A 12,392-nucleotide genomic window follows, 5' to 3' on the forward strand; every position below is an offset into this window, starting at 1 on the left:
CCAGCTTGTCGAGTTTGCAGATGAGTTTTTGTGGCACAATGGTGTTGAAGGCAGAACCTTTGCACCAGGGGCAGAGCGAGAAGGTGGCCATAAGCCCTTTGCATGTGAAGCTGAATGCAAATTTCTTTGGAGCCTTGAATGCTTTTATCATTTTGAGATTTCAAATGAAAAGACTGAGTGGGTAAACTGTCAAGATTTCCTGGTTGGCTCAAAACACCTGCGATGTAAAGGAGATAATTCAAACTGTATTGCATTTTTTTTCTTTCAATGAGGAATAGTATTCCTTGCCATCCTTTCAACAATAATACCTATTGTGTAGACACCTTGATAGTGAACAAAAAATAAGGAAATTCCCAAGTTTATTGTTCACAATCATCAGTAATGTTGCAATATTAGTCAGTTGACAGAGCTGAGTGGTTCAAGTCAAATTAAATTCATTAATCATTACATATTAAGACCTTGTCAGAAATCCTCTCTGTCCTCCCCTGTACCTGACAGAAGGCTTGGTGGGTGACAAGTACTAACTAGCAGAAGGCCACTGCAAGTAGTTAGTTAGCTAGCTAAAAATGCTCCAAGGAAAAGGCTTAATTTGATTCAGTTAAAAAGAGCAAAGGGCAGCAGATGAGTCCAAGAGACCGCCACACTTTTTCTGGCTGCCAGCATCAGTAGCGGTAGTGGTCGGGCTTGAAGGGTCCTTCTGCGGGGAGCCCCAAGTATTTGGCCTGTTTGTCAGTCAGCTTGGTCAGCTTCACGGCCAGCTTGTCCAAGTGGGCCTCCGCCACCTGTTCGTCCAACTGCACGTGTGCACAAAAGCAAACAAAACGGGTCCAAACGTCACAGCTTTGTTTATGAAAGCTAAACCAAAATTACTCTTCCCAAAAAAAAAAAGGGGGGGGGGGGGGGAAGCCTGACAGACAAACAAACAAAGCTGAGAAAAATAAAAACGAAATAACCAAACTAAAAAAGACGAGAGCTCAAAATGGGAATTAAAAAAATAATTAAAAAAACAAAACAAAAAACAAAAAAAACATGTGGGGGGGGGGGGGGGGCATTAAAAAAGAAACCATAAAGGAAAATATTAAACAAAATGGATGAGAAAAAAAAAAAAACCTCAAAGCAAACAGGAACCCTAAATGACAACCAGAATAACAGTAGTATTAAGCACCATCTGACCTTTTTGGGGAGGAAGTAGACGCCTACGGGGTATTTGTCATTGTTGGTCCACAGTTCGATCTGAGCCAGAACCTGAACACACAAAAGTGTTGGAAATACTCTACATAAGGCTCATTTCATAGTATTGACTCCACAAAATTTCATTTCAACATATGATTGGCGAAACATATGTTTTTCTCTTAACATTCAAAGGAAAAGCCAACATAGGAAGCATGACGTTTTGCGTCGAGCCGCCAGGGCTGTCGATATAGTGACGATGCTTAGGGGCACCTGATTCGTGAAGGAGTTGCTCATGACGAACGAGGGGTGTCCCATCGCGCAGCCCAAATTCACCAGCCTGCCCTCAGCCAGCACAATGATGTGGCGTCCACTCTTCATCCGGTAGCGGTCCACCTGCAGCCATAAAGAAGCAGCTCTTAAGCCTTTCCAGTTTGCCTTTGTCGTTTGAGTCCATGGTCTTTCATCTTTTTGAAGCATATCAGCTGGCGTTGTCGTCAACTCCTTTGCACTATTTGGAGTTCCTTGCAGAGGATAAAAAAATATCACATTGCCGGTGTACTGTTCTATTTTTAACGTGTTTGACCTGTGGCTTGATGTTTATCTTCTCTACAGCGTTGTGGTTGAGCCAGCTCATGTCGATCTCACAGTCAAAGTGTCCAATGTTGCACACAATGGCGTCGTCTTTCATGCTCTCAAAGTGCCTGCAAGAAAAAACAAAAAACAAACCTTAAGCAAAACACCTCAGCAAGACCTTTTGTGTTATGACCAAGGATGAGCACCCAAGTCGCTACGGACGGATTAGAGTCAGTACTACAGTATAGATCAGGGGTGGGAAAACCTTTTGACTTGCGGGCCAAATTGGGTTCTAAATTTTGACTCGGGGGCCGATCCAGGAGTAGATGGATGTAGTGCTTGTGTGAAGTAACATAAATGACATGTAAAGGTTATTGCATAAAAGTTTTTTTGGCCTTTAGTAGGTAGTAAAGCATGGATATTCAAAAAAAAAACAACAAAAAAACCAAATGCATTTATTAATAGCATTAAAAAAAACTATTTCACCAAAAAACTATTAAATGATTCTCATTAATTATGACACTGTTATTATGAATAACAGTTTCCATCACTTCAGCGGCTGCAGGTCAAATTTATGAAAGATGTTTATAATTATGAGGCGAAATCACATAACGGCAAACATTCTGACTAAAAACATCATCTTGAAGAATGAGTGAAAGAATACATCTAAAAGTAATAAAGAAATCAAAACGGCAACATGGTGACGGATATCTGAAAATCAGAGCAGAGCAAACTCAAACACCTGGTGACAGAGGTGAGAAAATGGGAAACACTTCCTTAAAGTTGGGTTTAAAACCTTTAAAAGTTAACATTTGTCGCAAACAGGTGGTGCATCAATGTCCTTGAGCATCCTGCATTGTTTGAAAATGAGAACGATTGCTAGTTTCAATCCCTGCTATTTGTACAAATGATTTTCAAAATGCATTTATTTACAACAAACTCCCCTTCATTTTCAGTGGGAACAGTGTAGTTGGTCTCCCTTTTTTTGCTAGTGCATCATAGTCTGGAGTAAAATTTGTTGTGGCAATTCTTAGGATAGAGCCGAGGTTTTGGTCAGTTAACCTGAATCTGTGACAGGCTTTGTTCATGTTCACGTGGCTGAACGTCTGCTCACACACGTCGGTCGAGCCAAATTGTCCACTCTTTTTTTAAACACACACTTTTAAACACACCTTTCTTTTCCTTGGGCCACTCATTTTAATGGAAGGATTCCAGGGGAAGGTTTGTGGGTGGCTTTAGCGTAAAACTATCTGAAAGCTCAGCGCACGAACTACGAGAATGCTGACGTCACAGCCCACACTCAAAATTCGGCACTGATAGAAATAGAGCGCGGAGTGCGCCGGGTCTGTACTCCTGAGTACGTACACGCACTTGTGAGTGTGCACCGAACTTTCTGACACTGCTTCCGGGAGTAAATGCGCGGGCGGGCGTTTCCCCATCTACTGTGGAAACGCAGTCATTGCAGGGAAAATGACAACAAAAAAAAAGTTTAATAATAGTATAGTAATAATCTGGTATCAATTGATGTGAAATCAAATGCTATCGCATTTCAAAGCCAAATTGTGGATTTGTGATGAGTTACGCGTGTGCAGGAGTAGAAGTGTTGCGGCGCCACCTACTTCGCCTGTATGATGTCCTCACAGCCGGTGGTGGTGACAAAGATGTTTCCTTCATGGCAGGCTTCATCCATGGTGGTCACCTCATAGCCTGCAAGGTACATTGCATAGGAATAGTCTGCACACCACTGTTCCAAAACTAGGTTATCGTCAAAGCGGCACCTTCCAGAGATTGAGCACGCCAGGCAGTATTTTAAAAAAAAAATAATAATAAAATAAATAAATAAATATATATATATATATATATATATATATATATATATATATATATATATATATATATATATATATATATATATATATATATATATATATATATATATATATATATTAAAAAAAAAAAAAAAAAAAAAAATCAAGGTTTCATCAAACACCTAAATGCTCAGTCACTGGTAATGAATCTCTTGTTTTTTTAGGGGACTTGGATCGCAGGGCTCGCTAAAGGAACGTTTTTTATTGAGCTAATGGCGTGTGTGTGGCCCTCGGCTTTTTATTCCCCCTTCTCAGGAGGACTCTGGCAAGTAGGCAATTAGTTCTGTTCTAAAAATTGCTGACCAGTAATGGGACACTGGGACTTATTAAGGAGATTCATCACAGACGGACAATGTCAAAATTGCTCCTCACCCTCCATGGCAGCCTGCAGGGCGTTGATGGGGTCGATCTCCGTGACGATGACTCGGGCTCCGAAGGCACGCAGCGCCTGGACACAACCTTTGCCCACGTCGCCGTAGCCCGCCACCACCGCCACTTTGCCGGCGATCATCACATCAGTGGCGCGCTTGATGCCGTCAATGAGGCTCTCGCGGCAGCCGTACAGGTTGTCAAACTTGCTCTGAGAGCAAGACGGCCACACCGGTCAGTCCTCGCGCTCATTTTCACCGCATTTACTCACATTGACATTGCTTCAGAGTTAAAAAAAGAAGAAAAATAAAATAAAATTTGCAACTACCCACTCAACTCGCCCAGGACATACAAAATCAAAATTAGTCAATTTCAATGAATCTTAGAAAATTTGTCTAAATGGGGAAGGGTGTAGGTTTTTTTTTTTTTCTTCTTCAGAAAAAATAAAAGACTTCTAGTGTTTGATGACAAAGGATTTTGCTGAGGGAAAACAAAGCCAGAATACGGTATCTGGTTGTAAGAATGGTACGATGACAAGCGTGTCACGTTGCGGTTTAGTACCTTTGTGACAGAGTCGTTGACGTTGATGGCAGGCACCTTGAGCTCTCCCTTTTTCATCATCTTGTACAGGTTGTGGACGCCCGTGGTGGTTTCCTCTGACAGGCCGCGGATGCCTGGGGAACACACGCCGCCGCTTTAGTACGTGGCGTTCAGAGAAAGCACATTTGTCTTGTTTTGATTTATATGCTAACTATATCTTTATAATATATCTTTCACAATTCATTTCCGAAAGATAGGTATGATGAGTGTTCTTTGATAACAAGATATGTGGTTGTAGATATATGTTGCAAAAAATTAATAGTTTTCATTGAAAGGAAAAACTCCAGAACGGTTTGTGCCATTTTGATGTACAGTCTAACCTCGGTTTTCAAACGTCCTGGTTCTCAAACAAATCGGAATTCAAACGAAAAATTCGAGATTTTTTTGCTTCGGTTGTCGAACAAAATTCAGAGGTCGAACCTCGCAAGATAAGCCGAAAGGACCCGAGAAAACCCGACCACACGGTCCGGATGCCAACTGACTCCGTTCGTTATTGTATTTTCGTTACCTTGAGGATTGTATTAACACCTAATCATGCCTCCAAAGAAAGCAAGTCGGAGCAGTAAAGCTATCCTAAAACACAAAGACGCTCTTAAAGCAATGCGACAGTGAGCACCCGGCGTGCTGCGGTTGCACGATTGGACCAAATTAAGCTCCTTGCGCACTGAGAAAGTACATCAGGACTTTAAAAATATTTTCTAAATTTCAGCGACGGCTCTGTCGCAATAATGCGACCAGCGCGGTACAGTTGCGCGGTCGGCAGCGCGCTACAGTCGCGCGTTTGGCGGTGCGCTGCAGTTGCGCAATCGGACAAAAATGCGCAAATGAAAAAAGGCTTAAAAAAGGCATTTTTTTTAAAGTCTTGGAACAGATTAAAAATGTTTCCATTATTTGTAATGGGAAAAATAGATTCGGAATTCGACCGATTCACTTCTCGAACCACCTTCTGGAACGGATTGTGGTTGAAAACCGAGGTTTGACTGTATTATATTCACCTTGGTAGCCCACCAAGCAGGAATATTTTTTTAACAAAACCGTTGAAATTGAGATGAAATCAATGGTTGCTATACTGCCAAAATCCAGAAGTTTCCAGGGGGCTTAACCTCCTGCGGACCCTAATAGGGGCCTGTGGCCCCTGGCCCCCTGCGGCCCCCAATGGGGGCCTGCGGCTCCCCAATGGGGGCATGCGGCTCCCAGACCCCGGCTACTTTTCAGTGGTTTTTCACACTTGCCATTCTCATCCCTGTCAGAGGGCCACGTGTCGGCAATCGGTCGAAAAAACGCTAAGCCGTCACCGTTGTCGACTCGGCGCAAATAACCGCCTTTGCTCTCTGCCGTCTTCTGACACGATGGCAACACCGACTGCTGCACCGCAACGCCTCAAGGGGCATCCTAGAGTACGGAAAAAGGCTCTTCGTGTGCTCGGCGGAGCGCAATCCTCTTGCCGTTCAATCCCCGACACATAAGAGTCCCTTTAACCTCAGCACTTTGACTCCGACGAGAAGCGCCGCTGTAGACTCACCTTGGAGCAGTTTGGGGTACTTGCTGTGGACCAGGTTGGTGAGGTCGCCACCGTCATCCAGGATCATGTTGAGAGGTTGCCCGTCTTTGAAGAAGATGGTCTGCTCGATGCACCACATGTACTCCTCGTCCGTCTCACCCTTCCACGCGTACACTGTGTACAAGTTTGCAGGCAAGTCAAAAAGTTAAGCTGCCCGTTGATTTGCGGGGGTTGCGTTCCATCCGCCCGCAACAGGTCAAAAGACACACCAATTTTACAACCATCAAACTCCTTCAAGGGCACTTTTCAAACAATTCTCCAAACAGGAGGCAATGTGTGCTTCCTTCACGCCGTTTGTCACTTAGACACATGCACACAAAATTAATACACTACACTATACACACACACTATAAGCAGGTCAACAGTAATTATTTAAGTCTGTAACTCAAAACTCCAACTTCTACTTTAACGCACAACAAGAAGACAATATTCAAAGTTGTCCAGCCCCTCTCTTCTGCTTTCTCGCTCAGTGCTACAGTGGAGGCAGCCCGCCAAGGAAAAGCTGTCTGGGTTACCTGGGACGCCAGTTTTAGCGATGGCCGCTGCAGCGTGGTCCTGAGTGGAGAAAATGTTACAACTGGACCACTGAACCTGCCATACAAACACACAGTGACAACTTGTCAGATCCTAAAGGACAAAAATAAGTTGGGGGGGGAGTTAGGTTTTCTCATTGGGAATATGTATTTTCAAGAAGGTCTAAGTTTTTATTGAATTGTGTTTTCCTGTGCAAAAATTCAAGTCCTACATTCAAGGAAATAGTGTTGAGGGGAAAATAAGTGTTCACGTACGAGAAGTTGTTTTCTCTGGGAATTAATTCTTTAAAATATATAATAATAATTCATTAAATTTGTATAGCGCTTTTCAAAGACCCAAAGACGCTTACAGGGAAACAAGGCGAGGATGTACAGGGGGGAGACTGGGAGGAGACAATAGGATAAAGTTAGGAAGAGGACACCAGTTATGGGTAAGGGAGGTCGTAGGCTTGAGAAAAGAGGTAAGCTCTTAGACGGGACTTAAATATGAGTGAGGGTGAGTCGCAGATAGATTGAGGGACAGAGTTCCAGAGTCAGGGTGCTGTGCAGGAGAAGGTTCTGTCACCGAAGGATTCGAGTTTGGATTTTGGGACTGTCAGACGTGTAGGATCGGAGGGGACGGGTGGGGCGGTAGGGGATAAGGGAGTCTGATAGGTAAGGAAGAGCCAGGTGGTGAATGGCTTTGAAGGTGAGGAGGAGTATCTTGTAGATGATGTGCTCTTTGATGGGGAGCCAGTGAAGAGAGTGGAGAATGGGAGTGATGTGTTCGCAGGACCGGGTGTGGGTAAGGAGGCGGGCAGCAGAGTTGTGGACTAGTTGAAGTCTAAGGAGTGAGTGAGCAGTGATGCCAGTGAGAAGGGAGTTGCAGTAGTCAAGCCGGGATGAGATGACGGCATGAATGAGGGATTCAGCGGCAGTGAGAGGCGGTGTCGGATTTTGGCGATGAAATATGAAATACAATACAGAAAAAACTAAGCTATTTATCCAAGAATGCCCAGAATTTTTCAACTAATTCCTACTCAACAATGTGGTCGGAATTTTACACGTCGGTGCAATAATTCATCATTCATCACAAATTATTGAACAACTTGTATGGACTACTCCAAATCCTCCAATTTCACCCTATTGACATTATATATTCTCACAAATCTTTTGTGTACTCTGAATATCAGCTGTTACATTTTATGGAGTAAACCTAAAAGTGCATGGTGATCAATTTAAACAGTTTGCACCCTCAATTTCAGACAATGTCTTCTTATTTAGTAAAGGAATGAGGGGGAAAAAAGACAGATCAATCAATTACTAAAATAATGATTAGCTGGACAAAAAGATTTGAAAGACGAATCGCCAATGTTTAGTTGCGTTGACTCGGCCTTCGCTCTCAGTCACCTTTTAACGCAGCTTTAACACCGACAGCTGAGCTGCACTGCCTCAAGGGGCAAACTCGCAGGACACGCGCGGACGCTGCGCCAATGCCGACTGCGCAATCAAGCGGACGCAAACGGAGAAGAGCGGGCGAGCGCGGACCTCGGCTCCGAGGGCGGTGAGCGTCTCAATGAGCACGGCAGTCTGCAGAGTCATGTGCAGACATCCGGCGATCCGGGCGCCCTTCAGAGGTTTGGAGGCGCCGTACAGCTCCCTCATCTTCATCAGGCCCGGCATCTCGTTCTCGGCGATGTCGATGGCCTTGCGCCCCCACTCGGCCAGGCTGATGTCAGCTGAGGGACAGGGCAGGGGGAAAGAAAAGAATTATTAGCAAGTCATCCTCACTTTTAAAGTCAGGAATTGAAGTCGTCTCAACTTTGGCAGTAATTTCTTGGTGTACCACTAGAGCACCCAAGTATCACTAGTGGTACATGCAACAAATGGCCCACAAATCATCAGTTTACCAGCTCAGTGTCCTGCTGCGAGAGTGTCCACCCTGAGACTGGAAGGTTGTGGGTTCAAACCCTGGCCGGGTCATACCAAATACTATAAAAATGGGACCCATTGACTCCCTGCTTGGCACTCAGCATTAAGGGTTGGAATTGGGATGTTGGATCACCAAAAGATTCCTGAGCGCGGGACCACTGCTGCTCACTGCTCCCCTCTCCCCCAGGGGATGGATTAAAATCACACGGGGATGGGTTAAATGCAGAGGACAAATTTCACCACACCCAGATGTGTGTGTGACAATCATTGGGACTTTACCAAGAACCAGGAACATTTAGTCAAAGGCCTGAAACCTATTCTTGAAAACCAGGACATTTCAAATGGACTAAGCAGAAAATGTGCTGGCAAATAGGATGATTCAATTTGTGCTTCTGTCCATAACATCATTAGAAAATCAGCCAAAGTTTGATTTCTTTTTCTACCCCCAAAATAAGCAGTTTGCAACTTGATCAGTCTCCCTTTCTGAAGGACTACAGAAAAGAAACAGTGTATTTGAGTGATTCCCTCAGTTTTACCACAAGTTTTCTACTTTCACCCTAAAATTTCAGGTTTAGATTTACTGGACTCCTGATAAGGAAATAAAAGCTTGTCTGAAGCCTTGTAGACAATTAAAATCTGCTGATTATTTCCAAATTGACGGATGAATCAGGAAAAAAAAAATCGTACCTAAAATGTATTACTTTTCAAAATAAAAGCACGTGTTTGTAAACATTTCATTTTGATTAAATACATGCTTTCATGAAGGACTACAGAAAGTAATTGCATGTTTGGCCATTTAAATTGATAAGTTGTCAATTGATTGTTGCAACTTATAAACTGGTGGTGACATGGTTAAAAAAAAAAAAAGAAAAAAATTATAAGTCAGGGACTGGAGGACCATCATTTCACAAATTGACAGTCTGTAAATCAACCACTGGCCGGAATGCTGGACGCATGAAACAAGGCTAAATTTTAACGGTTTGTACGGACTTTGGCCCTTTGCTCTTATCTGACCGCATGCTGTTGAGCAACATGCAATTTTCAACTGACTTGACTCATTTTTGCAGGACAAGACAATGTGACATTACCATGTAAAATGTGAAGGAATTTTAGAAAATAAATTATTCGCACTCAGGATTTATAGACTATCTCTGAGAGTGTGGCTGTTCAATTATTCATTCGTCTTCTGTAACACCTCTTCATGAGGATCCTGGGCATGCTGAAGCTTATCCCAGTAGTCTTTGGGCAATAGGCGGGGAACACCCTGAAGCAGTCAGCAGCCAATCGCAAGGCACACAGATGAACAACACAAGCACATCTTCGGACAATTTGAAGTGGTCAGTCGGCCTTTGGAATGTGGGAGCAAACCGGAGTACCTGGAGGAAACCCACGCAGGCACGGGGGAGAACACGTATTTATGTAAAAAATAACATGTACATTTGTGTAGAAACGTTTTGCAATAAAGTATGGAAAAAAATAATGAAATTTGCAATGAAATACACACAACAAAAGATAATGAAATAAACAAAGGAATTTTGTACTTGCGGTATTAAAAAACACTCCATATTAATTGAAAAAATAGGTGATGTGAGTATGAAAGTAAAAGTTTTGAAAACATTTTGAAATTATCTAATGGTATGTAGAATTGGTACACTGATGGATTGCTATTCACTCATGTGCTTTTAACCCAAATGTGTCTTTATTAATACATTAAAGTACAATTTTGTGGATTTTTTTTTAGTTAGATAATATGCAAATACGTTGACCATTGATTTACTTTAATTTGGCATTTGAGTTGGTAGTGAGCACGTGTGGCACTACAACAGTCTGCTGCTGTCATTCTGTCCACCATAAAGGGGGCGTGGTATATTGCATCATGGGAAAGGCAGTTCGCAGGCATACGTCCTGTGAGCAATTTACCGCACCCACAAACTACAACATCCAAAAATCCTAGGCAGTTGATGGTTCATCGTGACGATTCCTTTCAAAAATGTTTACACGCTGCGGAATTGAACAAGCAGCTGTCCAAAAAAATCTCCATAACGATCCAAACACATAAGCGCTTTGCAATTCAAAACGCGGATTGTTAACGTAGAAAGAAACGAGGTTATTATGAGAACAAGTGTTACTATACAAACGTAAAAAGCTTTTCTGATCTCGTAGTGATTGTGCCCCTCGCTCATGCTAGCGCGCTAACTCGCCCTAAAAACATCGCCACACACGCACGCAAAACTCGACCTAAAGAGAACAACTAAATTCAACACTGACCAACTTTGAAGGCAATTTTCTCTGACATGGTTGCGAGTTCGCGTGTTGATCGAGCTTGGTTGGGTGAAGTGGCGACAGCCTGGCCGATGAGTAGAGGCGGAGAGGAGGCACCTAAACACGTCGCCGTGCTTTTCAAGATTGAGGGCGGTGCTTGGAGGGCGATTTATGTTTTCCAATTGGCTGAACGACAACACCAAATATAACTGACGTGTTCGTTGAATGGTGCGGACACGCCTCTGCAAATGATGCGTTCAAGTGCCGCATGTGGTTGCCTGCCACTAGTTTGGTGTGGAAACTGACAGCTTGAGTTCACGTAATCGTTTCTTACGACACATCTTATTTAACGGTGTCCTGTGTTTTTAAGTGAAAATGTACAACTGAAGACAAACACACGGACACAAATACAGATGGGCAGACTTATAAAACACTGACCTGCACTTGCGTGGAGCCTTTGAATCCCCGTCGCTACGAGTTCTCAGTACGGCAAAGTATAAGCGTGCAACCAAAAAGGTTTGAATGTGTTCAGAACCCAGCTGTGGTTAGCACTCATGTTGTGAACAGCTGTCTCCTCCACTCACATCTTCCAAGCTTGCCGTTGTGTCATAATGATTAAAAAAAAAAAAAAACATTTTTGGTACACTGAAAAATAAACAAAATCTGAAAGGTCTCATCATGAATTTTGAATATCAGGTATGACTCGATGCACTTTGTTGTAATTTGATTATTGAACTGGTAAACTCAAATTTGGTCAAACACCAGGGGTCCTTGCTGTATTAATCGTGGCGGCATTGAGGAAACAGTCATAGGACAGGAACCCTCTTGATGAGGTTTCATTTGAGGTGTGATTTGATCCACTTTGGCTGTCATTTGTTAACTTTTCACCCCATTAGTCCTATTTGTCACTTGCCCTACAAAAACGTTTATTGGTTATTAATACAATTGTATGCCACTAAACTTTTTGTTGTTTTGGTGGATCATTCTAGCAAAATGCAATTGGACCTTAAACTTGAAACAATCACAAAGTAGCCAATGTTTTACTTCGGATTGATCATTGAGTGACAGACCCTCATTATAAATCACTGCACTTTTTGCTCCCCCCCACCTGCTCATCTATTTTAGACACATTAACACGCACGCGCGCGCGCACACATTCGCACACACACACACACACACACACACACACACACACACACACACACACACACACACACACACACACACACACACACACACACACACACACACACACACACACACACACACACACACACACAAAATCTGTCACAAACACTCACACAAAAACTCACCCACTCAATACGAGTGTACAGGTACTGCAAGCACAAATATTGACACACACACAAACACACGAATAATGCCACTAAGCCGCACAATCCACACAAAAGCCTTGTGTCAAAGTGAGGCACCGTGCGTACGAGCGTCCATTTTCAGACCTGACGTGTGTTTAGCATGTGTGTCGAGGTTGAAGTCGACGCGCTCATCAATCTCAACCTTCTCCAATCAAGCAATTTCTTTTGG

General features: G+C 43.1%; 1 protein-coding gene and 1 non-coding gene across 3 annotated transcripts; both read right to left on the reverse strand.

Annotated features, from left to right (window-relative positions):
* Positions 1-342: 342 nt before the first annotated feature.
* ahcy (adenosylhomocysteinase) lies at positions 343-11,023 on the reverse strand. 2 transcript variants are annotated; one of them, XM_088388741.1, is made up of 12 exons: positions 10,857-10,972; positions 9,784-9,964; positions 8,205-8,395; positions 6,660-6,735; positions 6,106-6,258; positions 4,545-4,657; positions 3,987-4,194; positions 3,366-3,453; positions 1,757-1,874; positions 1,444-1,566; positions 1,174-1,245; positions 343-794 (listed from the first exon to the last, which is right to left on the reverse strand). In XM_088388741.1, exons 3-12 carry the CDS (start codon positions 8,337-8,339, stop codon positions 663-665), a joined length of 1,218 nt encoding a protein of 405 aa, XP_088244867.1. In that variant the 5' UTR covers positions 8,340-8,395; positions 9,784-9,964; positions 10,857-10,972; the 3' UTR covers positions 343-662. The 2 variants fall into 2 exon arrangements, with proteins under 2 accessions (XP_088244867.1, XP_088244866.1); XM_088388740.1 differs by lacking the exon at positions 9,784-9,964 and having other exon boundaries at positions 10,857-11,023.
* LOC148390335 (small nucleolar RNA SNORA17) lies at positions 5,897-5,975 on the reverse strand. The gene has a single exon (XR_015861511.1). It is a non-coding gene; the product is annotated as a small nucleolar RNA SNORA17 (small nucleolar RNA).
* Positions 11,024-12,392: the final 1,369 nt, after the last annotated feature.

Source organism: Syngnathus floridae, chromosome 11 (assembly GCF_059516105.1).
Source record: "Syngnathus floridae isolate MCC-2025c chromosome 11, RoL_Sflo_1.0, whole genome shotgun sequence".
NCBI classification, from domain to species: Eukaryota; Metazoa; Chordata; class Actinopteri; order Syngnathiformes; family Syngnathidae; genus Syngnathus; species Syngnathus floridae.